Below are 26,288 nucleotides of genomic sequence, written 5' to 3' on the forward strand. Positions count from 1 at the left end.
TTTTTAACAGTATTTTTCTTTGGGAAATAAATAGGTCCATTATAAAGTGTATATAGAAAATGTGCAAATGAATTTTAAGAAAAAAACTCTTAAAAGGGGAGAGAAATAATTGAAAACAATGGCCCTATAAGTTTTAAGACAGCAGAGACACTATGTATACATTCCCACAGATTGCATAGGCAAACTAGGATTACTCACAATTTTATTCCCAGGTCACAGTCCTTTACCAAGACCATGTGGAGCCCATTCCCAATGGTATACCTGCACTACAATCTTAAAAACCAACCAAACAAAAAACTTGGTAAAACCCGTAAGAAATTGAAGATACTAGCTGTAGTAGTTTGAATGTAATTTGCCCTCATAACCTCATAGGGAATGGCACTATTAGGAAGTATGGCTTTCTTGGAGTGGGTATGGCCTTGTTGGAGGAAGTGTGTCACTGTGGGGGCAGGCTTTGAGCTTTCCTATGCTCAGGATACCACCCAGTATCTCAGCTGACTTCCTGTTGCCTGCAATATGTAGGACTCTCAGCTACTGCTCCAGCACCATGTCTGCCTGAACGCCGCCGAAATGCTCCCCACTATAATAATGGACTGAACCTCTGAAACTGTAAGTGAGCCACCCCAATTAAATGTTTCCCAAGAGTTGCCTTGGTTGTGGTGTCTCTTCATAGCAATAGAAACCCTAACTAAGACACACTTTGCCAGGCACCCCACCTCCATGGTAACACACTGGTAGAATTAAAACTATGGAAATGGTTAAATTACTGAAAGTAATTGACAGACTCAATGCAATCCTTACTTTTTCTTTAACTTTTTTGATTCTTTGTGGATTTCATATTATGCATTCTGATCCAATTCTCTCCCTGTCTCCTTGCATCTGCCCTCTGCCCTTGCAACCTCCCCTCTCAAATTAAAACCAAATTTAAAAGAAAAACCAAAAATCAAGTAAAACAAAGGAACAATTTTAAAGAAAAAAAAGAGAGAGAAGAATCTTGTCATGGAAGCTGTAATGTGGCCCATTGAGTTACACAGTTTAGCTCAAATGGTGGAGAACTCAGCAATCCTATTTAAAAAAAAAATTTTGCCAGGCAGTGGGTGTACAAGCCTTTAACCCCAGCACTCAGGAGGGAGAGGCAAGGTGGATCTCTGTGAGTTTGAGGCCAGCCTGGTCTACAGAGCGAGTTCCAGGACAGCCAAGGCTACACAGTGAAACCTTATCTAGGAAAACTAAAAAAATAAGCAAAATCCTATCATTCTTCACAGAACTAGAAAAAAATGAAATAGTGTATGAAAGCACTAAATATCCTGAATAGCAGAGGCAATCCTGAGGAGAAACAGTACTGTTAAAGGACCCATGACCACTAACCTCCAATTATATTACAGGCCTACAGTAACAAAATTCCCATGGTATTGGCACACAGACAGACACACAAGATCAAACCATGGAACCAGGAATAAACCCACTCAGCGATAGCCACCCTGGAGAAAAGAGACGCCTCAACAAAATGATGCTTAAAGAACTGGATATTGACTTACAGAAAACTGACACTGGGGACATGCCTCTCGATTTAACATAAATGGATTAAAATATAGATTTAAGGCTTTCATGTCAGACCTGCAACTCTGAAACTCTGAGAGATGGCCTGGTGAGAGGCTCAACAGGAAAGGGTGCTTACTGACGTGCCTGAAGACCTGAGTTTGATTCCCTGAACCACAAGATGAGAAAACCAGCTCCTACAACGTGTCCTCTGACCACATGCACGCCATGGCACACACTCACCAGGACACACACATATACACACACTAATAAATAAATGTTAAAAAATGAAAGCACCCAAAGATACAGTCAAGGGCCTTTGGAAAGGATGCCAACAGCTCAGGAAACAATTGCAAAAACTGACAAAATATAAAATAAAAATTTCAGCAGCAAAAAGATAGTCTACAGAATGGGAGAAAGTCTTTCAGAACTATACATGTGACAGTGGATTAACACATAGAATCTAAAAGGAACTGAAAAAAAAAAGCCAAAACAAAACAACAAAATCACACCAAATTAGCAAATCAGTAAATGAGCAAATGAACGCTTTTCGAAAGAAAAAGAAATACAATGGCTAATACTTGAAGAAATGATCAAAACCTTAGTCATCAGGAAATGTCAATCAGAATGTCTATCTTTTTTTTTTAAGCCAGCAAGGCTGGGAAAGAAGACCCATTAAGCACAGTGGTGGGAATAAGAACAGGTGCAGCTACTCTGAAAACAGTTTGGAGGTTCTTCAAAACAGTGAAAACAGTGCTGACATGTGATCCAACACCACCACCCTAGCAGGAAGGAAGCTAAGCATACCAGAGACACTGTCGTGCCCATGTTTATTGCTGCACTATTTGCAATAGTCAAAATATGGAACTAATCGGGATGCCAATCAACAGATGAATAAGGAAATGTATGTACACAAGATGGAGTGCTGTTCAGCTCTAAAGAAACATGGAACTGTTATTTGCAGGAAAATGGATGAAATGGCATCATCACGTGAAAAATGAGCCATATGTAGAGTCTCCATTTAAACATGCACATATGCATATATATAACAGAAATTTCATTTCTCAGAACTTTAATTTACAAAGATAAATACATGTGAGGAGCAAAACAATATTTATAAAAGGTTACTCTTCGCAACATCATTTATAATATACCCAATGGCAAACAACCTTAATTTTAGTGTGTAGGAGATGGTTGAATAAATCATGATTTTTATAAAATAGAAAATTATATAGCTACAAAAGCAAATGAAAGTGGTTTATGTAAAATGATGTAGAAACAATTATTATATTTTGTATAATTCTTTATTATCTAAAGAATGATACCAGGTACAAAACAATGTGCATATTCTTAGGGGCTTTTGTAAATGTAGAGAACCAAAATGTACTTTTATCTGTTTAGGATATGCATCAACTATGGAAAGACACCCTAGAAACTGATGGTAGCTTATTCTGTATGTGTTTGGGAAAGGGACAGGAAAGGGACAAAGGGAAGAAAGTAGTTGAGCACCTTTTACAAACAAATACGAACTACGCAAATTCACTGTTGTTTCAACACATTGACTTAAGGTGCTCTCGTGTTATAAATAAAGTATATTGTAGTACAGACTGATTAATCGACTACAAACTATGAAGAGTTCTCTAGTCTTACCTGCAAACTGCTCATATAAGAGTCCTCACAATTTACATAATGTCCTAGCATGGCTTGTTGTGCCCGCAGTTCATTATCCCTTATCCTTTCGTGTAGGTGGTTAATTTGTTGCTTCTGCCTGTAAAACATAAATTGAAGTCATATTATAAGGAATATACTTTTCTAAGAAATAGTGAAGAGAAATTTTAATATTCTACTACTTTTCAAAAAGTATGTAAAATGTTGTATCATCTCAACCACTGGGGGAAATTAGTTAATTAAATACTTTTCCTGTGTGAAAGAAAACCATGGGGTTAGAGAGAGAGCACAATATATGCTGTCCACCTAAACATGAAGAACAGAGTTCAAATCCCCAAAACCCATGTATATGTAGCATTCAGGATGCAGAGACAGGGTCCCCAGGGCAAGCTGGCTAGCTTGACAAGCTGGAATTGGGTAGCCCTTGGTTTAGTTAGCCATCCTGCCTCAATAAATAAAATGAAGAAGGGTCTAGGAAGACATCTAAGATCTTCAGGCCTACACACATACACAAATACATTTAAGCATACCAAGCACACATATGCACATATGTAAGTAAATATGCATACAACACACACACACACACACACACACACACACACACACACACACACACACACACACGAGGAAAAAGCAAGACTGGAAGAAGTTGCCCACAACACAATAAGAATATGTGTAATATATGTGTGTAAACAAATGTTTCAATTCCTGAGCAACAGATTCAAAGCTCCTCAATAGAAACTATTATTCAGAGAAAATTTAATAGATACTCTTTCAAAAAATTAACAGATATATATTGTTTCTTTTTAAAATTTTTCTCAGCAGCTAAATTTTTACATATTCTAATTCTTTTCCTTCACCAAATTCCAAGTTAGGTTAGGTTATTTTTTTCTGTTAACATAGTTGTGGTAATTGCCTGAGGCATGTGTGGCCTGAGGTCTCCCCTGTGGCTGGCATCTGAAGCAAAGGAAGGATTGCTGGGGACCATGTCCTTGATCCTGTGGAATCTATGCTAGCTCACCAATGTTAGAACTGACCTGTACAGCTGACCAGTTGAGATTGGAACAATACACTTAGAAAGAATCTACAGCTGACTCAGTAATGCTATGTCCCTGAACATAAACAACTACAACGGAAAGTAAACTACCAGGGCTGTACTCAGATGGTGAAACCTAACTGATCACATGATGCAGAATAACCACCACTCCCCCACTAGAGTGTCCATCTCCAGACAGACACTTAGCCCAAGTCACCATCAACACCACTTTCCCTCTCCGGTTAGCACAAACATTGTGGGTTTCGTTACGGCATCTTCATACACATGTCATACTGCTCGCATTGTTCCCTTCCCAGCATCCCTCTCCCAGGTCTCCTGAACCCCATGTCTGGTTCCTTACCTTCCCTCCTTCAGCTTTCTCATCACATGTATTCCATTATCCTATTTCCTCCCTCACTTAGGATCTCTCATGATCCAACTCCCAGTTTCATGAGCTACACACACACACACACACACACACACACACACACACACACACACACACACACACACACTTTTAAATTTAGGTTCCACACAAAGAGATTTCATTCATTTTTCTGAATATGCTATGATTTCACGTTTTGTTGTGGCTGCCTACAACTCCAGTGTGTATGTCATCACCCACCATTTTATCCAATCATTTCACAGACAATCCTGTGGGTTCCATGTTTGGGTTATTGTGAGCAGTGCAGCAATAAACATGAATGGACAAGTATCTCTGTGGTATGGAGATTTAAGAGTTCTTCAAGTGTATGCCCAAATGGTATGGTTGAATCCCGTGGACTTCTATTTTCAGTTCTTTAAGGATCCTCTACAGATCCCTACAGTGGCTGCACCAGTTTACACTCCTACCAGGTGTGTGAATAAGAACTGGTCTTTCTCCATATTTCCTGTATCAGTCAGAACTGATCTCACCATATTTGTTGCCACATAATTTCTTGAAAACAGGCATTCTGAATGTAGTGAGATGAAACATGAAAGCAGTTTGAATTTATATTTTCCAAGTATTTATTGGCAATTTGTGTTTTTCCTTCAGAAAATGGTCTATTCAGTTAATCAGGCCACTTACTAACGGGATAATTTAGTTTTGTGATGTTAATTTTTATGATACTTTATCAAGTCAAGATATTAACCCCTGTATAAAATAAAGTTGGTAATGAATATTTTCATTCCATGGGTTGTCTATTCATTCTTCTGATTATTTCTATTGCTATGCTTGTTTTTTATTCATTTGTCAATTGCCAACACACCCCAGCCAGTGAGGCTAAGTCTCCCAGAGCACTTATCACTTTTATTACTAAAGCAAGAAATACATGAGGTGATGTTCACGGCTAGTTTAAGCAAACACAAGTGCAGCAGGGAATACACCTAGTGTTAATGTATTATGGGTATTATCTTTGGTCATGTGAAAGAGCCAAGAATATCCCTCCCAGGCCTTTGTCTTTCCCCCAGAGATAACGTGGTCATGTCAGGGCATTCCATTCATGTCTTTGCTTTCAAGAGTTTCCACTTACCACAAGGTGCTGGATAGTTTCATGTGAACTTGACACAAGCTGAAGTCATTTGAGAGGAGGGAGTCTCAATTTAAAAAAAAAAAAAAATGCCTCCTTAAGATCTGGCTGTAGGCAATACTGGAAAGCATTTTCTTAGTGATTGATGGGGAGGGCCCAGCCCATTGTGGGTGGCTCCATCCCTGGGCTGATAGTCCTGGGTTCTATAAGAAAGCAGGCTGAGCAGGCCATGAGGATCAAGTCAGTAAGCAGCACCCCTCCATGGCCTCTGCATCAGCTCCTGCCTCCAGGTTCCTGCCCTGCTTGAGTTCCTGTCCTGACTTCCTTTGATGATGAACAGTGCTGTGGAAATGTAAGCCAAACAAACCCTTTCCTCCCCAAGTTGCTTTGGTCTGGACATGGTGTTATGTCACAGCAATAGAAACCCTAACTAGGACACACAGTTTGGCAATTCTTCCTAGGACACTTTGTGGGAAGAACATTCTGCACTCTGCCCCATCCAGAGTTTAGTGTTCTCACACAGGCTCCCACAGAGTGGGATTCCCTATTCTTATGAGCAAATCCCTCCTTATGCCTGTACTCTGTCTTCCTCTGACAGTGAGCTGCAAACTTTCAGGTTTGCATTAAGGTAGTGAATCCTTCTTGAAATGTTAGTTTTACAGGGTGAGGGATCTAATCTTATTTTTCTACATGTAAAAATCCAGTTTTCCCAGTACCATTTCTTTGGGGGGAGAGTTTAAAATTTATATAAATTTATTTTATATAAAAATTTTAAAATGAGGTAAAATATTACCTCTCATAAAACTTATCATTTTAACTTTTTCAAGTGTACGATCCAGTGATCTTAAGCACACCCACACTGCTGTGCGTCCACGACTGCCATCTATCTCCAGGCCTTTTTATCTTGTAAGGCTGTGTATGAGACTTTTCTTTTTTTTATTGCCTCTGGGAATTTCACATCATGCACCCCAATCCCACTCATTTCCCAGTCCCTCTGTATCTGCCCCTCTCTCTTGTGTCCCGCAAAGGAAAGCTATAAGAGATTAAAAAGAAGATAAAAACAAACAATTTTTTTAAAAAGGAAGAAATACTTTGCTCCTCTGTCTTTCCTTTCTCTCCACACCTCTTCTTTTATCACAGTGCCATCAGGAGCTGCTGTGTGTTATGCTGTAGACCCTTTTGTCCAAACAACATTACTTGCAAATGTTCATTGTGTAATGAGTTGTTGGTCAGATTCAAGGCCTCTCTGGCTTTGGTACACCATCAAAACAGGACCCCACCAGCATTCTGGCCCAGCTCCTAATAGGAGATCTGCCCATCCCCATCCCCATACTTGGGAAAGCTCATCCCACCCCTCACTATGGGCCTAGGAGAGCTGGCTCAGTCCCTCACCTGAGAGGAGCCCAGTCCCAATGATCTACATTGTCCAACTTAGCTGCACCCAGGCACACATCTAAGGCTTGGAGTTGGCACTCCCCAACATCTACCCCATCTATGACCTATTGGAGTATTTTAAGGGACTGATCCTGCAGAACCATAGCTGCAGGAACTCTATGACTCAGGGCAACAGCAGGATACCAGTACCATTTCTTAACAACACTAATTTTTCTCCAGTGTATACTACTCTGGTTGTAGCTGTATAAGTTATTTCTGGGTCCCTTATTGGTCTACATGTCTACTTTTGTGGCAATACCATGTTGCTTTGTTACTGTGTTTCTGTAATAATTTGAAATTGGGTACACTGATACCTTCACCATTGTTCTAAGGATTACATTGACTACTAAGGGATTTTGTTCTTCTAAATGTATTTCCTTAGGGTTTTGTCTTGTCTTTTGATAAGAGACAGTTTTAACTATCCCAGGTTGGTTTTGAACTCACTATGTAGCCCAAGAGTGGTCTTGAACTTTTGTGTGTATTTGTTATTTATTCTTTCAGAATTTCATATATGTGTACAATGTACTTTGATTACATCCATCCCCTCCCCATGTTCTTCCCTCTAATTCTTCTTAGACCTCCCCCTACAATGTCTCCATCTCTCCTTCATGTATTTTTTTCTAAAAAATAACTGAGTCCATGTGCATGAATACAGGGCCATCTACCAGAGGATGGGCAACCTACTAAGAACAACATCCCTAGAGAAAACTGACTCTCTTCCCCCAGCAGACATAAACTGTCAACAGTCCTCTGCTAGGGGAGGGCTTTAGGATTCCACCACCCATGCAGGATTTTGACTGGCTTGATCTTGAGCAGGTCTTGTATAGGCAACCACAGTTACTGTGGATGCATGCGTGCAACAGTCCTATCACGTTAAACTGTTTTACAGAAACTTCTAGCTCTTACATCTTTCCACCCCATCTCCCATAATGATCTCTGAGCCTTAAGGAGGAGTGAAGGAGGACAGAACTCACATCTGGAACTGTAAACTGGGTGAACAACCCATGGCTACACAAGTCATAGGCCCCAGAGGAGAACCTGCTTTTATTATTTTGGTAAATGGACATAATATCAAACTGCCTTCTTAATCCTAACCTTTCTATTGATAAAATAGTGTACTCTCTAACCTCAACAAAAAAAGATTCACATTAAATTCACACTTACCCTCCTGCCCCTAGGTCTAGAATGCTAGGGCTACAGGTACAGATACCACACCTAGTTTGTGTGGCGATGGGAACTGAATTTGGGGCCTTATGTGTGCTAGGCAAGCACTCTACCAAGTGAATTATATTCCCAGCCCCAAACAGAATTTTAGAATTTTTTTTTTCTGATTCTGTGTAAGAATATCATTGGAATTTTGATGGCAATTTCCTTTGTAGATTGCTTTTGGTGAAGCCATTTCTATAAAATTAATTTAGCTAATCCATGAGCATGATAGGTTTTTCATAGTAGAAGTTTTTCATTTCTTTGGTTAGGCTTATTTCTAGATATTTTATTTTTATTAATGCTATAGTGAATGGGATTTTCCCATCACTTCTTAGTGTATTTATTTATTGGTGTATAAAAACATTACTAATTTTTAATTTTTTGATTTTGTTTCTACTACTTTGATGAAAGTGTTTTTCTGGGCCGGGCAGTGGTGGTACATGCCTTTAATCCCAGCACTCGGGAGGCAGAGCCAGGTGGATCTCTATGAGTTCCAGGCCAGCCTGGGCTACAGAGTGGGTTCCAGGAAAGGCTCCAAAGTTACACAGAGAGACCCTGTCTCAAAAAACAAAAACAAAAAAAAAAAGTGTTTTTCAGGGCTAAGAGTTTAAGTGGACTCTTTATAAGTGTAGGGTCCTAACCTACACTGAATGAAATCATGTCACCCACAAATAGAGATGAGCTCTGCCTTTCCTGTTTATATCCTACTATTACATATATGACTTAGCTAAAGTAATAATAATAATGTCAACTTCCCTTTTGTAAAATATTACTGCTTCAATCTCTCTGAGGGTTATAGGTCAATCTAAGTCGATCTAAAATGGTGAGTATTTGAACATCTATTTCATTTTTAAGCTTGGGAAATTTTCTGCTATAATGGCATGGTGTAAATCCGGTATGTCTTTAGTGTTTATCTCATCACCTTATTCTGTCCCACGGGTTCTTAGGTTTGCTCTGTTCATACACCGAGTTCTGAGAACACTGTGCTCCTGCTCATCTGGTTTTTCTTTACTGATGTTTGAATGTGCATTTTATCAACCTCACCCTCCATTTTTGATGATTTCTTCTGCCTGGTCAAGTCTATTAATGTTGTTTTCTGTTTGAGTTTTTCATTTCCAAGACTTTTTTTTTTTTTCAAAACTTCAAATTCCGAGTTCAATTTTTCTCCACCCTGCTGAATTTTCATCCACACTGTTGATTTACCTCCACATTGATGACTTCTTCCTTTGTGTTGCTTACTTTTGGAGGATTCCAGGACCTCTGTTTATATTCTCTTTCATACTTGATCAGTCTCACCAGGAAACTCTTGAAATCTTCATCTGTCATTTCACTCAACTCAATATATTTGAGTTCAACAGTTGAAGAATTATGATCTTTTAAAGAAGTCATGTTGCTTTGCTACCCCACGCCCATCCATGTTTCTGGTAAATTCTGTGTTGCAATTTGTGTGTTGTTGGTTCAGGTATCTCTTCTGCTTGCTCTTACTGAGAAGTCTATTTTCAATTCTTCTGTTTCTCTCTCTCCTCTTTCCTTTCTTTCTCTCCTCTCCATTCTCCCATGTAGCCCAAGCTGGCTTCCACCTCGAGATATAGCCACAGATAGCCTTGAATCCATGCCTTTTTGTCTCTACTTTCTAAGTCCAATGGATACAGGCATTTTAACTAACCCCAGTTTTAGATGGTCCTAGGGTACTATTATTCCAGGCAAGTACTCTATCAACTGAGCTACATTCCCAATCCCCTTAAATTTTGACCACTGGGGAAATACTAGCACCCCCCCCACACACACACTTTATGGTATTGGGAATTTGTGCTTAGGAGACAAGCAATTTACTATTGGACTGAGCTGTAGCTCCAGCCCTAAGCAGCCTACCCTGGAAGGCTCAGTCCCTAGTTCAGCTCCACAAGGAGAAAACACACTACTGTTGGAAGTAGCTCCTCCTTCCTTGATAAGAAACTGGGCGGCTCATGATGTTAAACTTCCTTTTCTATTTCATCCCATTTTTTCCAGCTCTTTTTAGCTATCTTTTTACTTCCTTTGTTTATTCTATCATTGCACACAAAAATAAGCAACAATTAACACTGGCTACAGAAAAAAAAATCCTCCTTAATTTCTAAAGCGTCTTAATATGAACACCCTTGACAATCTTAAAGCAAATGTAGAGCATGTCAAAGACCAGAGGAACACACCTATCCTCAGTTCTGATAGCTTTTGCATGCCGTGGGACTAGAGAGGGCACACATGAGACATTAATTTGTTTGTAATTTCAAATTCTAAGTAGTGATGCAATTGTAATTATTTCATTAATCCATATTTTTACCATCTGAAATAGTGAGTAATTAAAAAGCAGACTCACCTATCAATTACAATTTCCTTCTGCCTTAGAAGTCCTTCTTTTATTTTCAACACTGATTCCCACTTACTGAAATCCTGAAAGCCAGAAGGTGAGTAACTCTGACGAGATGATCCAGGTAAAACCTGCACAAAAAAAGTTTATACATTTAGTATGCTATCTAAAGGGAACACTTACAAATCATCCAGTATTTCCTTAATGGTTTCCATTAAAATAAAGAAAAAGAAAAATAGATCGTTTTCTCTTCCCTCTCTTCCTCCTCCCCAAAAAAGACTATCTAAAAGCACATACACAGAGCAAGCCAGCCAAGCCAGAGAAGGAGGCAGCAAGCAGTTCCTCCATGGTTCTGCCTCCAGTTTCCAGCCCTGAGTTCCTGTCCTGACACATAATGATGGATTCGCTTAGGATGTCTTCCTTGATCAGGTATTATTTAGTACAATACAAAAGCTCTTTAATAGCTAGAAGTAGTAAACTACCTAAACCTTTCCTGCCTACTTCTCAGTCTCCTGAAGAGGGCTATTTAAAGGAGGGTGAAGACACACTAAGAAGTACAAGATCTCAGAGAGACCAGCTTTGCTAGCACTTCTACCGAGTGCTTCACAGAGTGTTGGATGGAGTCACGCCTTCAAACTGTATTATTTTCTCTATGGACTTTTAAAAGAGAGGCTATCCGAACTGACGATTCCCCATTGGATATTCTATGGAATAGTATACTGTGAAGCATTCCTCTTGCACTGTAATCCTACTTTATGAATCCATCAAAATACATTGCTAAATGGCCCTAGAGGGTGCACTGGTGTTAATGGCTAAAGAACTGAGAAGGTTTTCCCTGAACAAAGCACTGGAATTTCTGAGGGCAGCTGAACTAATAGATAACTTCCTGGTCCAGGGTCACCTGGCCAGTTACTCTGTGCTGTCTGGCATTTGGTATCTTCTTTTCCTGTTGAATGAGGGAAGCATTTTTACAGGGATGAGCTGGACCTGCTCATAGACTACACAATGACCAGGAAAGAGCAATTGCAAGGACCGGCCAACCCAACGGTCTGCTTCCAGTGCTTTCCCCTTCTTCAGACAGTTCCTTTAGGAAGTCCCTTACCATGACTACCAAAAGACCACTGTTTTCAGAGAAACCAAGCCTTTTAATCCACTGACAGATCTTTCGCGGTCATTGCCACACAAGTGGGCAGTTCAACCCATATCCTTTCGGAATCAAAGGGTGAATTGTGGAGCCTAAAGAACACGATGGCTGTGGCCCAATGGCAGCTTCACCTCCTTCACAGACGGGGCCCTTGCCTCACTGCAGCACTCATGCCTAGGCTCTGAACATCAACACCACTGCAGCCTTCTCTGACATACGGTGCCAAGGAGACTCTCTCACCGGTGGAGGGTTTCAATGCCAAGCTACATAGTTGTAGGAGTCATCATTAAAGACATTGGACCTTAAAGATACTCAGTTATGTATTAAAATGCAATAAAACTGGTATAAAACTTACATTAAAAAAACACACTTACAAATAAGAATTTCAAGCACTTTCCAAAGTATTTAAGTCCAATGAAGAATTGCAATAAAAGTTTCAAAAGGTCTGGCTGTTTGTAGGACTACATATAAGATCTTACATTCATCATCTTGTCTAAGTAGAAGTTTACTGAAAACAGGTCAGTTATTAACTCAGGAAGCAGTACAATGAGGAAACGTTCTGTGGCTCAGACAAATACTACCAGGAGGGTTCCACAGGAAAAAGAGATAAACACAGTATCTGACTATCCAGACTCTAAACTGTCATGATCATATCATCATTCAATTTCATTAAAATTTCAAAGTCACAAATATTTTCCCAAGGTATAAAACATTACTCGCAAATAATTATTATGCAGATTAATTTAGATGGATATTTGTCTCCACTATAATTACAGAATCTAGCAATATTACTATATTTAGACTTTAAGAAAATTTTCAGATACTTAACATATAGCAACAATAAAAATCAATATGGCAATGCCAGAAAACTGGAAAGCAGTCCCTGAGAGGGGGGTAATAAGAGGTTTTAGCTGGGTGTGGTGGCTCACGGGAGGCAGAGGCAAGAGGAGCTCTGTGAGTTCCAGGCCAGCCTCATCTACAAAGTGAGTTCCAGGACAGCCAGGGCAGTAATACAGAAACCCTGTCTCACAAAACAACAACAAATAAAAAAGAGGCTTTAGAAGTGACAGGAAAGTAGAAGGGGACACCGGGAGTAGAAAGGTCTGAGAGGAGGGACGGCCGAGGAGACGGAAAAGGTGCGGAGAGAGGGCTAGTCAAAACTGCATGAATGTATGAAAAACACACAGTTTGACACTCGGTAAACTAATTAAAAAGCAAGAGAAGCAGCCGGGCGGCGGTGGCGCACGACTTTAATCCCAGCACTGGGGAGGCAGAGCCAGGCAGATCTCTGTGAGCGAGATCCAGACCAGGCCAGGCACCAAAACTACACAGGGAAACCCTGTTTTAAAAAAACAAAAACAAACAAACAAAAAGGCAAGAGAATCTGAATAAAATATTCTGTTTGGATATATAAAGCTGCTACCAAAAAATATGCATTATTAAATAAAATTTCAGTGCCACGGGTGGGTTCTCTCTCTACAAGTTGTTGGTTCGGGAGATTCAAGTCCCCTAAAATAATACAGGCAATTGCCGCCACTGGTGCTTGCCCAGCAGACGGGAAACCTCTGTTGCTGAAGATCCCATGTGCTTTGTTTGCAGGACAGAGAATCAACCTGGAACTCACTTTAAGCTCCCTTCCTGCTGACCAGTGTCCATAGAGCTAGAAGGTGCTGAATTGGCTGCTGAAGGTAAACTGTCATCCACAGGATTCAGTTACAGACCCTGCGTGCCACACTAACACTAGCTAGGCAAAATGAACCCACTGGCGCAAGAGTGGCAAGTCTGCCAGGGGAATCCAACCACGTTTTGATTGAATCTAAGGTCTAATCCACAGGAGGGAATTTATGTCTGGCACTATAAACCTGGTCACAGCTTATGTACATCTGCTATCGAAGCACTCAAGTATTTTCCTTGTGGTTGATGATTTAGCTCCACCCACTTCCTTTCATTTGCTCTCTCCACAGCCTAGCCCACTGTGGAGAACATTCCCACAATGCAACAACTAAGGAGCTATGTCTCAGCACACAGAGGATCCTTGAGGACTCTATTCCATCTTCGAATGGCATCCTCTTTTTGACTAGCTACTTCCTGCACAAATCAGCCCTCCAAACACTTTCAGTAGACAGAACTCCAGATTGAAGAAGCCCAACGAGGAATACCTACTCTTCACACAACATAGCTTCAGACAATGCACTAACTAATGGCTTGTAGCAGCCAATCTGAGAACTGTGTTTCGGTGTTTCTATCCTCTGCCTGCTTTATAACAAAAGGAGCTACATAGCAGATAACTGTCTCCTCACAAACCCATAACTACTCTTTACATATCATTGGCTGAATTTTCTCCGCATAGCTAAGAATATCCTTCAGGGAAAGGCTTTGCTTACACTGTTGTGCTTTATTTTATTTTAAATGTGTGTTGACAACAAGAAAATAGAAATGAAATAAAAGGAACAAGGGGTCTTTGAGAAGATGACAACTGACCACGCTACTTGATTTCACACACTGTGAGCCAGTGGCAGAATGGACCACTAAAGCACCTGCCATGTACTTTCATGGACATACATAAATAAAACTAAACATACAGTCTGATTTTCACTTATAATCTGTGGTGATACATTGTGTACCCTAATAAACTTTGCCTGAAGATCAGAGGACGGAACAAGCCACTAGATTAAACATACAGGCCAGGTAGTAGTGGTACACACCTTTAATCTTAACACTCGGGAGGCAGAGATCCATCTGGATCTCTGTGAGTTCAAAGTCACCCTGGACTACATGAGATGGACTCAGTGTAGGAGAGAAACAGAGCCAGGCAGTGGTGGCACACACTTTTAATCCCAACACTTGGGAGTCACACACCTTTAATCCTAGCAATTGAGATCTCATGCCTTTGCTTGGGAAAGGTATATAAGGCATGAGGAGACAAGACTAGACTCTTTCAGGCTGAGGAGTTGGTGAGGTAAGAGGTGGTGGCTGTGGCTTGTTCCTTTTCCTTTGTCTTTCTGATCTTTCAGCATTTACTCCAATGTCTGCTCCAGGCTTTTTATTATAAGACCATTAGAAATTCGAACAACAGTAATTCTTGATCTAAACCCTTCAGAAACAAAATGAATAGAAAATAGCTATAAAATGAGCAAACCAGGATGAGCAAAACATGTGCCTTTCCCTGTAACTAAAAAGATAACATTAACAATAACCAAAATTAGCAGGAGTCTTCTTTACTAAACTTTAACACTGATAAAAACACACACACACACACACACGCACACGCACACGCACACGCACACACACACACAAGTATAACAGCAAAAAACCAAACATGGCACATAATCTTAAAGGTCCTTCCCTGGCCCCACCTCCCCCCAAATCCACACCTCCTCTGTTTCTGTTCAGAAAGGAGCAGGCCTCCCATGGGTATCAACAAAGCATGGTATATCAAGTTGAGGTAGGACTAAGCTCCTCCCCTTGTATTAAGGCTTGGTAAGGCAATCCATCATGAAGAATATGTTCCTAAAAAAACCTGTCAAAGCATCAGGGACAGCCCTCGCTCCCAATGCTAAGAATCCCACAAGTAGACCAAGCTACACAACTGTCACACATATGTCGAGAGCCTAGGTCACCTCCCATGCGGGTCCCTTAACTGTTGGTCCAGTGTCTGTGAGCTCCTATAAGGCCAGGTTAGTTGTCTCTGTGGGTTCCCTTGTGATGACCTTGACCCTCCTTGGCTCATAAACTCTTTGCTCCCTCTCTACAACAGGATTCCCGGAGCTCAGGCCAGTGTTTGGCTGTGGATCTCTGCATCTGCTTTCATCACAGTTACAAGGTGAAGGCATCTGATGACAATTAGGAGTCACCAACCTGATTATAGGAGATGGCCAGGTTCAAGCTAGTATCCACTATTGCTGGGAGTCTTAGTTGGGTATCCTTATAGATTCCTGGGAGTTTCCCTTGCACCAGGTTTCTTTCTCCTTTCTTTCTTTTCTTTCTTTCTTTCTTTCTTTCTTCTTTCTTTCTTTCTTTCTTTTTCTTTCTTTCTTTCTTTTTTTATTTTATTTTACAATACTATTCAGTTCTACATAACAGCCACAGATTCCCTTGTTCTCCTCCTTCCTGCCCCCCTTCCCTTCCCCCCAGCCCACCCCCCACATTCCCACCTCCTCCAGATCAAGGTCTCCCCCAGGACTGAGATCGACCTGATAGACTCAGTCCAGGCAGGTCCAGTCCCCTCCTCCCAGATTGAGCCAAGCATCCCTGCATAAGTCCCAGGTTTCAAACAGCTATCTCATGCAGCGAGCCCAGGACCCGGCACCACTGCACAGCTGCCTCCCAAACAGATGAAGCCAATCAACTGTCTCACCTATTCAGAGGGCCTGATCCAGTTGGGGGCCCCTCAGCCTTTGGTTCATAGTTCATGTGTTTCCATTCGTTTGGCTATTTGTCCCTGTGCTTTATCCAACCTTGGTTTCAACAATTCTCGATCATATAAACCCTCCTCTTTTTCGCTAATTAGACTCCCAGCGCTCCACCAGGGGCCTAGCCGTGGATGTCTGCATCCAGATTCCTCAGTACTTGGATGGGGTTTCTGGCACAACTATTAGGGTTTTTGGGCCATCCCATCACCAGACTGGACTGCTACTCACATCACCAGTGAGGCTACCTGGAAAACAGGACCCCAAGAAAGACACGGGGATCACCCAATGACAGAGAAATGGATGAGATCTACATGAACAGCCTGGACATGAGTGGGAGCAATGAACGGCAAGGGTCGAGGGAAAGAGAGCGGGAGATCCCACCTGGATCAAGAACAGAGAGGGAGAACAAGGAATAGGAGACCATGGTAAATGAAGACCACATGAGAAAAGGAAGAAGCAAAGTGCTAGAGAGGCCCACAGAATTTCACAAAGATATCCCCACAAAAGACTGCTGGCAATGGCTGAGAGACAGCTGGAACTGCACCAGGTTTCTACCTAACCTCAAAATGCATCACCATCAAGACATCTCTTTCATTACTCTCCCTCTCTATCCCACCTTCAATACGATCCCTCATGTTCCCATTCCCACCCACCCACAATTTGCCCAGGAGATCTCTATACTTCCCCTTCCCAGGGAAATCCATGCTTCCCTCATTAGAACTTCCTTGTTACCTAGCCTCTCTGGGTCTGTGGATTATAGCACGGTTATCCTTTACTTTACAGTTAATATCCATTTATGAGGGAGTACATGCCAAGTTTGTCCTCCTGGGTCAGGGTTATCTCATTCAGGATGATTATTTCAAGTTCCACCCATTTGCCTTCAAATTGCTTGATGTCACTGTTTTTAACAACTGAGTAATACTACATTTGTAAATATACCACATTTCCTTTATCCATTCTTCCAGGGAGGGGCATCTAGGTTGTTTCCAGATTCTAGTTACTACAAATAAAGCTGCCATTAAATTAGTTGTCCTTGTGGTTTCAGTGAGCATCTTTTGAGTGTATGCCCAAATGGTATGTCTTGAGGTAGACTGAGTCTCAATTTTCTGAAAAAGTCATACTGATTTTCAAAGTGGCTGAAAAACTTTTCATTCCCACCAGCAATGGAGGAGTGTTCCCCTTATGCCACATCCTCTCCAACATAGGTTGTCATTAGCATTTTTGATCTTAGCCATTCTGACAGGTATAAAATGGCATCTCAAAGTCACTTTGATTTGCATTTTCCTAATAGCTAAGGATGCTGAACAATTACTTAAAAGTGTCTTTTGGCCATTTGAGAGTCTTCTGTTGAGAATTCTCTGTTTAGATCTGTACCCCATTTTTAATTGGATTATTTGGCATTTTGATGTCTAGTTTCTTGAGTTCTTTATATATTTTAGAGATCTGCAGCCCTCTGTCAGATGTGGGGTTGGTGAAGATCTTTTCCCATTCCCATTCTGTAGGCTGCTGTTTTGTCTTACTGATAGTGTCCTTTGCCTTACAGAAAGAAGCTTTTCAGTTTCAGAAGGTCCCATTTATTGTCAATCTCAGTGTCCATGCTACTGGCATTCTATTCAGGAAGTAGTTTCCTGTGCCAATGTGTTCAGGGATATTTCCCACTTTATCTTCCATCAGGTTCAGTATAATTGGGTTTATGTTAAGGTCTTTGATCCACTTGGATTTGAGTTTTGTGCAGGGTGATAGATAAGGATCTATGTACATTCTTCTACATGCTGACATCTAGTTATGCCAGCAGCATTTATTGAAGATGCTTTCTTTTCTACATTGTATAATTTTGGCTTCTTTGTCAAAAAATCAAGTGTCCATAGGCGTGTGCATTTATATCAGGGTCTTTGATTCAATTCCATTGATCACTGTGTCTGTTTTTATGCCAATGCCATGCTGTTTTTATTACTATAGCTCTGTAGTAGAGCTTGACATCAGGGATGGTTATTCCTACAGCAGTTGGTTTATTGTACAGGATTGATTTTAGCTATGCTGGGTTTTTTTTTCCATATGAAGCTGAATATTGTTCTTTCAAGGTCTGTAAAGAATTATGTGGAAATTTGATAGGGAATGCATTAAATCTGTAGATTGCTTTTGGTAAGATAGCCATTTTACTATGTTAATCCTACCAATCCATGAGCATGGAAGATTTTTCTATTTTCTGATATCTTTTCCAATTTCTTTCTTCAAAAACTTGAAGTTCTTGTCATTTAGGTCTTTCACTTGTTTGGTTAGCGTTATTTTATATCAAGGTATTTTATAATGTTTGTGGTTATTATGAAGGGTGTTATTTCCCTGATTTTTTTCTCAGCCCTTTTATAGTTTGTATATAAAAGGGCCACTGAAATTTTTTGAGTTAATCTTGTATACAGCCACTTCGCTGAAGGTATTTATCAGCTGTAGGAATTCACTGGTAGAGATTTTGTGGTAACTTATGCACACTATCATGTCATCTGTAAATAGTGATACGCTGACTTCTTCCTTTCCCAATTATTTCCCTTTGATCTCCTTTAGTTGTCTTACTGCTCTTGCTAGAATTTTGAGTACTATATTGAATAGATGTGGAGAGAGTGTACAGCCTTGTCTTGTTCCTGATTTTAGTGGAATCACTGAGTTTCTCTCCATTTAATTTGTTGTTGGCTGTTGGCTTGCTGTATATTGCTTTTATTATGTTTAGGTATGTTCCTTGTATCCCTGATCTTTCCAAGAGTTTTATCATGAAGCAGTGGTGGATTTTCTCAAAGGCTTTTTTTATCTTCTAATGTGATGATCATGTGGGGTTTTTCTTTCAGCTTGTTTATATGGCAGATTACATTCACAGATTTTCATTTGTTGAACCATCCCTGAATTTCTGGAATAAAGCCTCCTTAATCATATTGGATGATCTTTTTGATGTGTTCTTGGATTCTGTTTGCCAGTATTTTATTGAGTATTTTTGCATCAATGTTCATGAGGGAGATTGGTTTGTAATTCTCTTCCTTTGTTAAGTCTTTGGATATCAGGGTAACTGTGGCATCAAAGAAAGAATTTGGCTTCATAACTATGAAATGTGATCAGCTGCCTAATACTCCGACTGTCATGCCTTCCCTACAATAGTGGATTAGACGTCATGCCCTCAAACTGCAAGACACTACATTCACTCTGCCCTTACCTTTCTGATTTTCAGACAGTCACGAAACTTAGAAAAATTATATTAGTGCCAATTACCTATCAGGCTCCAAGCATTATACCAAAAGCAGCAAAGAAAAACAAACGAACAAACCTGTCTCTTTGACAATGAAGCTATAGACAGCCTGAGTATACATTACTCCACATTGGGCAGAAGCTATAGACAGCCTGAGTACACATAACTCCACATTTGATAATGAAGCTATAGACAGCCTGAGTACTCATAACTCCACATTTGATAATGAAGCTATAGAGAGCCTGAGTACACACTACTCCACGTTGGAGAACTCTAGATACTTAGCACTGACAACCTGATAAATGTAAAAGGAATGGTGTATGCAACTGCATTAAATCTTCATTCAAACTTCTAAAATGGCAGCTCAACATAAAAATGTCTTCTTTTGTTTTATTTTGGATCAGGAATATTTAGACTTCCAGTTATCTTCTTACACAGTACTGTTTATATCAACAAAAAGTATGTAGGGGGTGGTTGTTTCACTCTTACATGTAATGAAATTCAGTCCCACCCAAATTCACACACATAACTACGTGCAAATCTTAAAAAATACATTTTTAAAAGTTTGGGCTGGTAAGGTTACTCAGTCAGTAAAGTGTTTTCCTTGCAAGCATGAAAGCCTGGAATGAAAGATGGCTCACTAGTTACACTCTTCAGAACCCCCTAAAAAAGCCATCCTGGTGGACAGTGGCACAGACAAGGGGTGGCATTCAGAGGCAGAGACAAGCCATCTCTGTGAATATGTCTGGTATTCATAGCTGGGGCTAAGTAAGAGACCCTGGAAGGGGCGGGGGAAACCAGGCAAACTGGAACATGCTATAATTCAGGGACAACAGAGAGACACAAGTAGATCTCTGCTACTGAAACAGTCATGGTCATTCTTTTACATATTATTACACTTCTGTCTCAACAGCCAGGTAACTGCTGCAAAACATTATCTAGATACACAGAGATGTTAATATAAATATCTATTTAAAAGTCTATAAATGTATTTAAAATTAGTGCACAAAATGCTTCAAAACTGTATGATGATGTACAGCATATTGTGGTGACATTGTGTTCCCCAATATATTGTGCACCTTAATAAACTTATCTGGGGTCAGAGAACAGAACAGCCACTAGACAGACATGGAGGCCAGAAAATGGTGGCACACACACCTTTAATCCTAGCATTCTGGAGGCAGAGATCCATGCGGATCTCTGTGAGTTCAAAGCCACACTGGAAACAACCAGGCATGGTGACTCTCGCCTTTAATCCCTGGAAGTGACAACAGGAAGCAGAAAGGTATATAAAGGCATGAAGACCAGGAACTAGGGTCTGTTAAGCTTTTAGGCTTTTACCAGAAGTTCAGATGAGATCCATTCGGGTGAGACCACAGGGGGTTCCAGTTTGAGGAAATGAGATCAACTGATCAACTGAGGAATTGGCAAGGTGAGGAAGCTGTGGCTTGTTCTGCTTCTCTGATCTTCCAGTGTTCACTCCAATACCTGGCTCCAGGTTTGTTTTTATTAATAAGACCTTTTAAGATTTGTGCTACAGCATATCCTACCTAGCATATCCTTCATTTTTCTGAAAATATCTCAACTCCAAAAAGACTAGCTCTTCCTAAACCTCTTAGCCATATTAATTATATGCCTTTGAGGTCATTTAACACTAATGTATTTAACCTACTACTCAGCCTGGTTAAGTTTAACCTGCCTTTAGAACAATGTAACCAACTCTACTACACCTTGAACTTCCCACACAACCAGCCTTTACAAGCTAAGCTAAATTTATAGCTTTAATCCTAGTTCTATACTCTTCCATGCCCTGACTCTGATTATATGGATGTATGCATGTATATGTATGTTGTGGTAATCATTTGCTAATAGCAGCCAATAGGTCAAAAGCAACATTAAACAAAACCAATATCCACCATAAATATTGGAAGTAGAGAGAGGTTGATAACATCTGTGTGAGGATTTGAGAGCTATTCTGGGTTAGTTGATTTCTTCACTTATAAAATTCTGTGAAAGATTTCTGTCAGGAATCCCTCATTCCTTTCTCATACTGTTTTCTGTACTGTTCAATAAACACAGAGCAAAGCTCTTTGTTAGAGACAGGTACAGGACAGAGACACAGCAAGCAACAGACACAGAACAGACACAGGCACAACAATATAGGCAACGGGGACAGACAGATCAGACACACACAAAAGACAGACTATCCAAATGTCAGTCAACCCAGCTATGGACAGATGGAAGACACACGGAGAGAAGCGAAGAATTCAAAGTGGGCTCACTCTTAGTCAAACTAATGAAAGAGGAAGTCTATGGTTTTAGTCCTTATTGTGCCATGGACACATTTTTGTCCCTACTCTGAAGTTTCTCTAATGCGTTTGTTGACATAGTATATATCAACAAGTCTACAATTTTTTGTAAAATGAATAATTTTCTAAGAAATTGTCAATTTCCAAATATTTCTTGAATAATTTTGATAGTACTATAATAGGAGGATTAGGAAAAGAAGGAAACCATTCATCAAACAAAGCCATAACTTTTCAGGTAGTTTCTATTTGAATCTAAGGAAAAGATAAACAAATACAACTTCCAAGTAAGGTAATGTGGTTTGAATGGGAATGGCCACTGCATAGGCTCACATGTTTGAATTCTTGGTCTATAGTTGGTGGAACTGTTTGGTAAGGGTTAAGAGGTGTGGTCTTGTGGCGGAAGCGTCATCTTACTGGAGGAGGTGTGTCACTGAGGTATCAAAAGCCACATCCGGCCCAGTCTTTCCCTCTCTCCTCCAACGTACAGATCAAGATGGAAGCTCTCTGCTATTGCTCCAGCACCACACCTTGCCTGCTGCCATGCTCCCCACCATGATGATCATGGACTTATCCTCTGAAACTGTAAGCAAGCCTCCAATTAAATGCTTTTTTTTTTAAGTTGTCTTGGCCATGATGTCTCTTCACAGGAATAAAAAGGAACCAAGACAAGTAATTAGCCAGAGTTTGAGCAGCAATGAATGTTACAAAATTACAGTTTAAAATAATAAGACATTTTATAGATGTGGAAACTCAAAACACCATCATCATTTCTGGCATCACTGAAATTAAACCTCTTCTAAATACAATGTGAATTAAACTGAATGAAAATATCAAAGGGTGTAAGAAACAGCTAAAGATGAAACAGGGATGGAGTGGGAAAGCAATGAGAGATACCATGATGGAGGGAGATATGGGGATAGAGAGAAACCAAGTGCTAGGGAAGTTGCCAGGAATCCCCAAGGATGAACCCAGCTTGGACTGCTAGAAATAGTGGAGAGGATGCCTGAGCTGAACTGGCTTACTCCAGTGATCAGATCGGAGAATACCCTAACTGTCATCACCGAGCTTTTCTCCAATGACTGATGGAGCCAGATGCAGAGATCCACAGCCAAAGACCAGGCAGAGCTCCAGGAGTCCAGTCGGGGAGAGAAAGGAGGGATTCTATGAGCAAGGGCATCAGGATCATGATGGGGAAACGTACAGAGATGACCAAACCAAACTAGTGGGAACTCATGAAAGTTGGATCAATGGCTGTGGAGCCTGCATGGGACTCATCTAGGCCCTATGCATGGAGAGACAGTTGTGTAGCTTGATCTGCTTGGGGGCCCCCTAAAGGTAGAATCAAAATCCATCCCTGGTGCATGAGCGGGCTTTTTGGAGCCCACTACCTATGATGGGACACCTCATGCAGCCTTGAGACAGGGGAAGGGCTTGGACTTGCCTCTATTGGATATGCTTCCCCATGGGAGGCCTTGTCTTCTTGTGGGAGGGAGTAGGGTGTGGGTTTGGAGAGGATGTTGGGGGAGCAGGAGGAGGGAAGAGGGGAATCTTTGGTGTGTTAAATGAATGAAAAAAATTTTAATAAAAAAAGATTTAAAAAAAGAAAAAGCTAAAGAAAAACAGAAATGTATGGCAGTAAGAAGGTATCAGAGATAGAAAAATACCTGTATTAGTTACATTTTTCTGTCCCCATGCTAAAATATTCTGTAAAAGCAATTTAGGGAAGGAAGGTTTTACTTTGGCTCACAGTTCAAAAGCACAATACATCGTAGTAGAAAAACTGTGGCAGCAGGAATTTGGTCCCATTGCATCCAAAGTCAGGAAGCAGAGAACAATGATGAATGCTGATACTTAGCTCACTGTCTCCTTTTAATTCAGTCCAGAATCCCATCTCATCGAATAGTTCCAGTCATAGTTAAGATGGGTCTTCCCATCTCAGCCTAATCTAGATGCCTCACAAGTATGCCCAGAAACTTTTCTCCTAAGTAACTCTAGATCTTGCCAAGGTGGCAATTAAAATGAACTTACACAACCCTTGAAGTAAGCATATAGAAGAAAATAAATCCCAAAGCAGACATCAATGAAGTTTAAACCAGAAAAACAATAGACAAAAATCAATATGGTAAAAAGCTTGTTATGGGGTGATACTCAAAGGCATGAGGCCAAGAAAACAAGAGAAGCCTCTGTTAGAGAAATGTTCGTGGCTGCCAGTGTGCACCATAGATCAAGCTGGAGTGGACAGTCCTGTCTACAGCTTCCTTTATTGCTTCACTTCAGTTCTACCCTTCACCTTCAAATAACATGAAATGAAATTCAGGTAAAGGAAATAACCACCCTGTGAAACACAAGAATATACTTTACTAACAACCAAAAGTTAAGCTGGCCTTTCAGACCTATCAATGTTCTAGGAGAACAAAGTTGTTTTCTCTTAAAGTAGAGGATAGTCCATGCTCACGTGGAAAATAGCCCCTCTATAATATCCTATCAATAATATATTTTCCTCAGAGATTAGAAAACAATAAGAATTTATGTTAAATAAAACCATAACTAGCCATGATACCCATGTGTAGTAGGTATTCATAGTGATAGCAAAATGCAGTTTTATCAAATTTAGAAAACTTATTGTTTGATAGAAAAATATTTATCAAAATTCACATATTGATAAAATAGAAAAAATACTACTGTTATGCTATTTTTCTGAGAATTTCAATAATGGAGCTTATTTCTATTGACTGCAGACAATTTAAGTAATCAAGAGTATAAGAAACTTATGAATATGTAACTTGTGCATCTCATAAGTAATAAAACTTTACTGAACAGGAACATGAAATATAAAGGTAATCATAAGGGCTTGTAACTGTGTCAGCTAGCCTGAGAAAGGAACAGAACATCTGTCACCAAAGTGATGCCTCTGAATTTAAAAAAGAGAAGCAAAGGGTTTTTGTTTTTTTTTTAATAAGCAAACGTTATTATAAACATATTTTATAGTTGTCAAATTTAGGGAAGGAAAATAATTCATCATTTAGATGTTTTACCTAAAAATGCATAAAATACATTATTTTTTGCTAATTAGAGAAGAAAACAGTATTTCAAGGGCCAAAGAAAAATCATAACGTCTCTGTATATAGGCCCTAACTAGACTCAAGTATTTGAGTCTACACATTTATAGACTCGGGAGACACACACACACACACACACACACACACACACACACACACACACACACTCACTCACACTCCTCCCTCTACTCCTCATTGGAAATGTTAAATTCCACTCTCCTAATGGAATAAGGACAGCCCACATCTACCACAATAGCAAACAAGCTACTGAGATGAAACCCAGATGCCATGAGAAGTTGCCAAAATCTGTCACTTAGTGGGCAAACATGATTCTAATAAAAGTTCCTCTAGTGCATCTGAAAATAGCTCGTGGGCTCTGGCTGGACAGACAGTGCCGATCCTAGATACGCAGTGCTGCTGGCCTGGCTCACAGCACCTCTGCAGTTCTTCAGGGCGTTATCTCTCCTTCATGTGCCTTTGTCCCCGAGCTCACACATCACTCACAGCACGTCAACCAGCACAGCAAATCTCCCTCTTTCCTAGAACAGTCTATCTGAAGCAGGACTTCATAAATGTATTTTCATAACAGAATGATACCTCAGCCAAAAGAAACCCATAAAGCTCAATAAATAAAATGAAAATAAGCTACAAACAGCACAGAATTTAACAGCTCTTTATTTATGGAAAGAAAAAAAGAATATTAATAAAATCTATGAATTTATTGGAGGTGAACTATGCCTATGTTATTATCTGTGTAGTACACTGCCACATCTTTCAACAAAACCAAGGCAAAAACACAATTTCGATAGGTCATTGGTCATCTTTTCCAATAAGAGTGACCCCAGGTCCTCAAGTCTCTGAATTCCATAAGGAACGATGTTTGTACTGTGGAAATATTCTTCTTGTAAGGATTTCTTTTTTGAAAGGTGGGAAGATAAATCCTTTGGTTGGTTTTCTGAAACAGGGTCTCACATAGTCCAGGCTGGCCTGGAGCTCACTATATACAGCCAAGGATGACCTTGAATTCCTCATCTACCTGCCTTTGCCTCCCAAGAGCCAGAATTACTGGGGCACACAACCACAGTCGTGTGTGGCTCAGGAACTGTTACTTCTTCCGTTTACTTTTACTAACTCTGTAATGCTCTCCTGTCGTCCAAATACACTTTACTGAAATAAAACTTCAAATGGATTGAAGTATACAAAGGGTAAAAGAAAACAATAAAGAGAATATATATGTATACACACTTATATCTTAAAAGTATGTGTGCATGAAAATAAAATCTTAGAAGTTTTTATTTTCATAAAATACCACATGCAACTAAATTACCATTAACTTTCATTTAGAGGAAGAAATGATTCCTCTCAAACCTCAATCTAGGTGTTGTTAGCTCATC

The 26,288-nt window shown here is 40.1% G+C and overlaps 1 protein-coding gene and 1 long non-coding RNA gene across 14 annotated transcripts in view; one reads left to right on the forward strand and one right to left on the reverse strand.

Moving 5' to 3' along the window:
* Cep85l (centrosomal protein 85L) overlaps window positions 1-26,288 on the reverse strand; it is a 121,061-nt gene that overhangs the window by 25,047 nt on the left and 69,726 nt on the right. For all 13 annotated transcript variants that reach the window (XM_076552474.1, XM_076552477.1, XM_076552479.1 and 10 more), the window contains 2 exons: window positions 10,751-10,872; window positions 3,190-3,307 (listed from right to left, as the gene is read on the reverse strand). In XM_076552474.1, coding sequence (XP_076408589.1) covers window positions 3,190-3,307; window positions 10,751-10,872 — 240 coding nt within the window. The remainder of the gene's footprint in view (window positions 1-3,189; window positions 3,308-10,750; window positions 10,873-26,288) is intronic.
* On the forward strand, window positions 10,871-15,716 carry LOC143268867 (uncharacterized). The gene is made up of 3 exons (XR_013045000.1): window positions 10,871-11,170; window positions 13,485-13,573; window positions 15,643-15,716. It is a non-coding gene; the product is annotated as an uncharacterized LOC143268867 (long non-coding RNA).

The sequence above is a fragment of the Peromyscus maniculatus genome, chromosome 16 (genome assembly GCF_049852395.1).
Source record: "Peromyscus maniculatus bairdii isolate BWxNUB_F1_BW_parent chromosome 16, HU_Pman_BW_mat_3.1, whole genome shotgun sequence".
NCBI classification, from domain to species: Eukaryota; Metazoa; Chordata; class Mammalia; order Rodentia; family Cricetidae; genus Peromyscus; species Peromyscus maniculatus.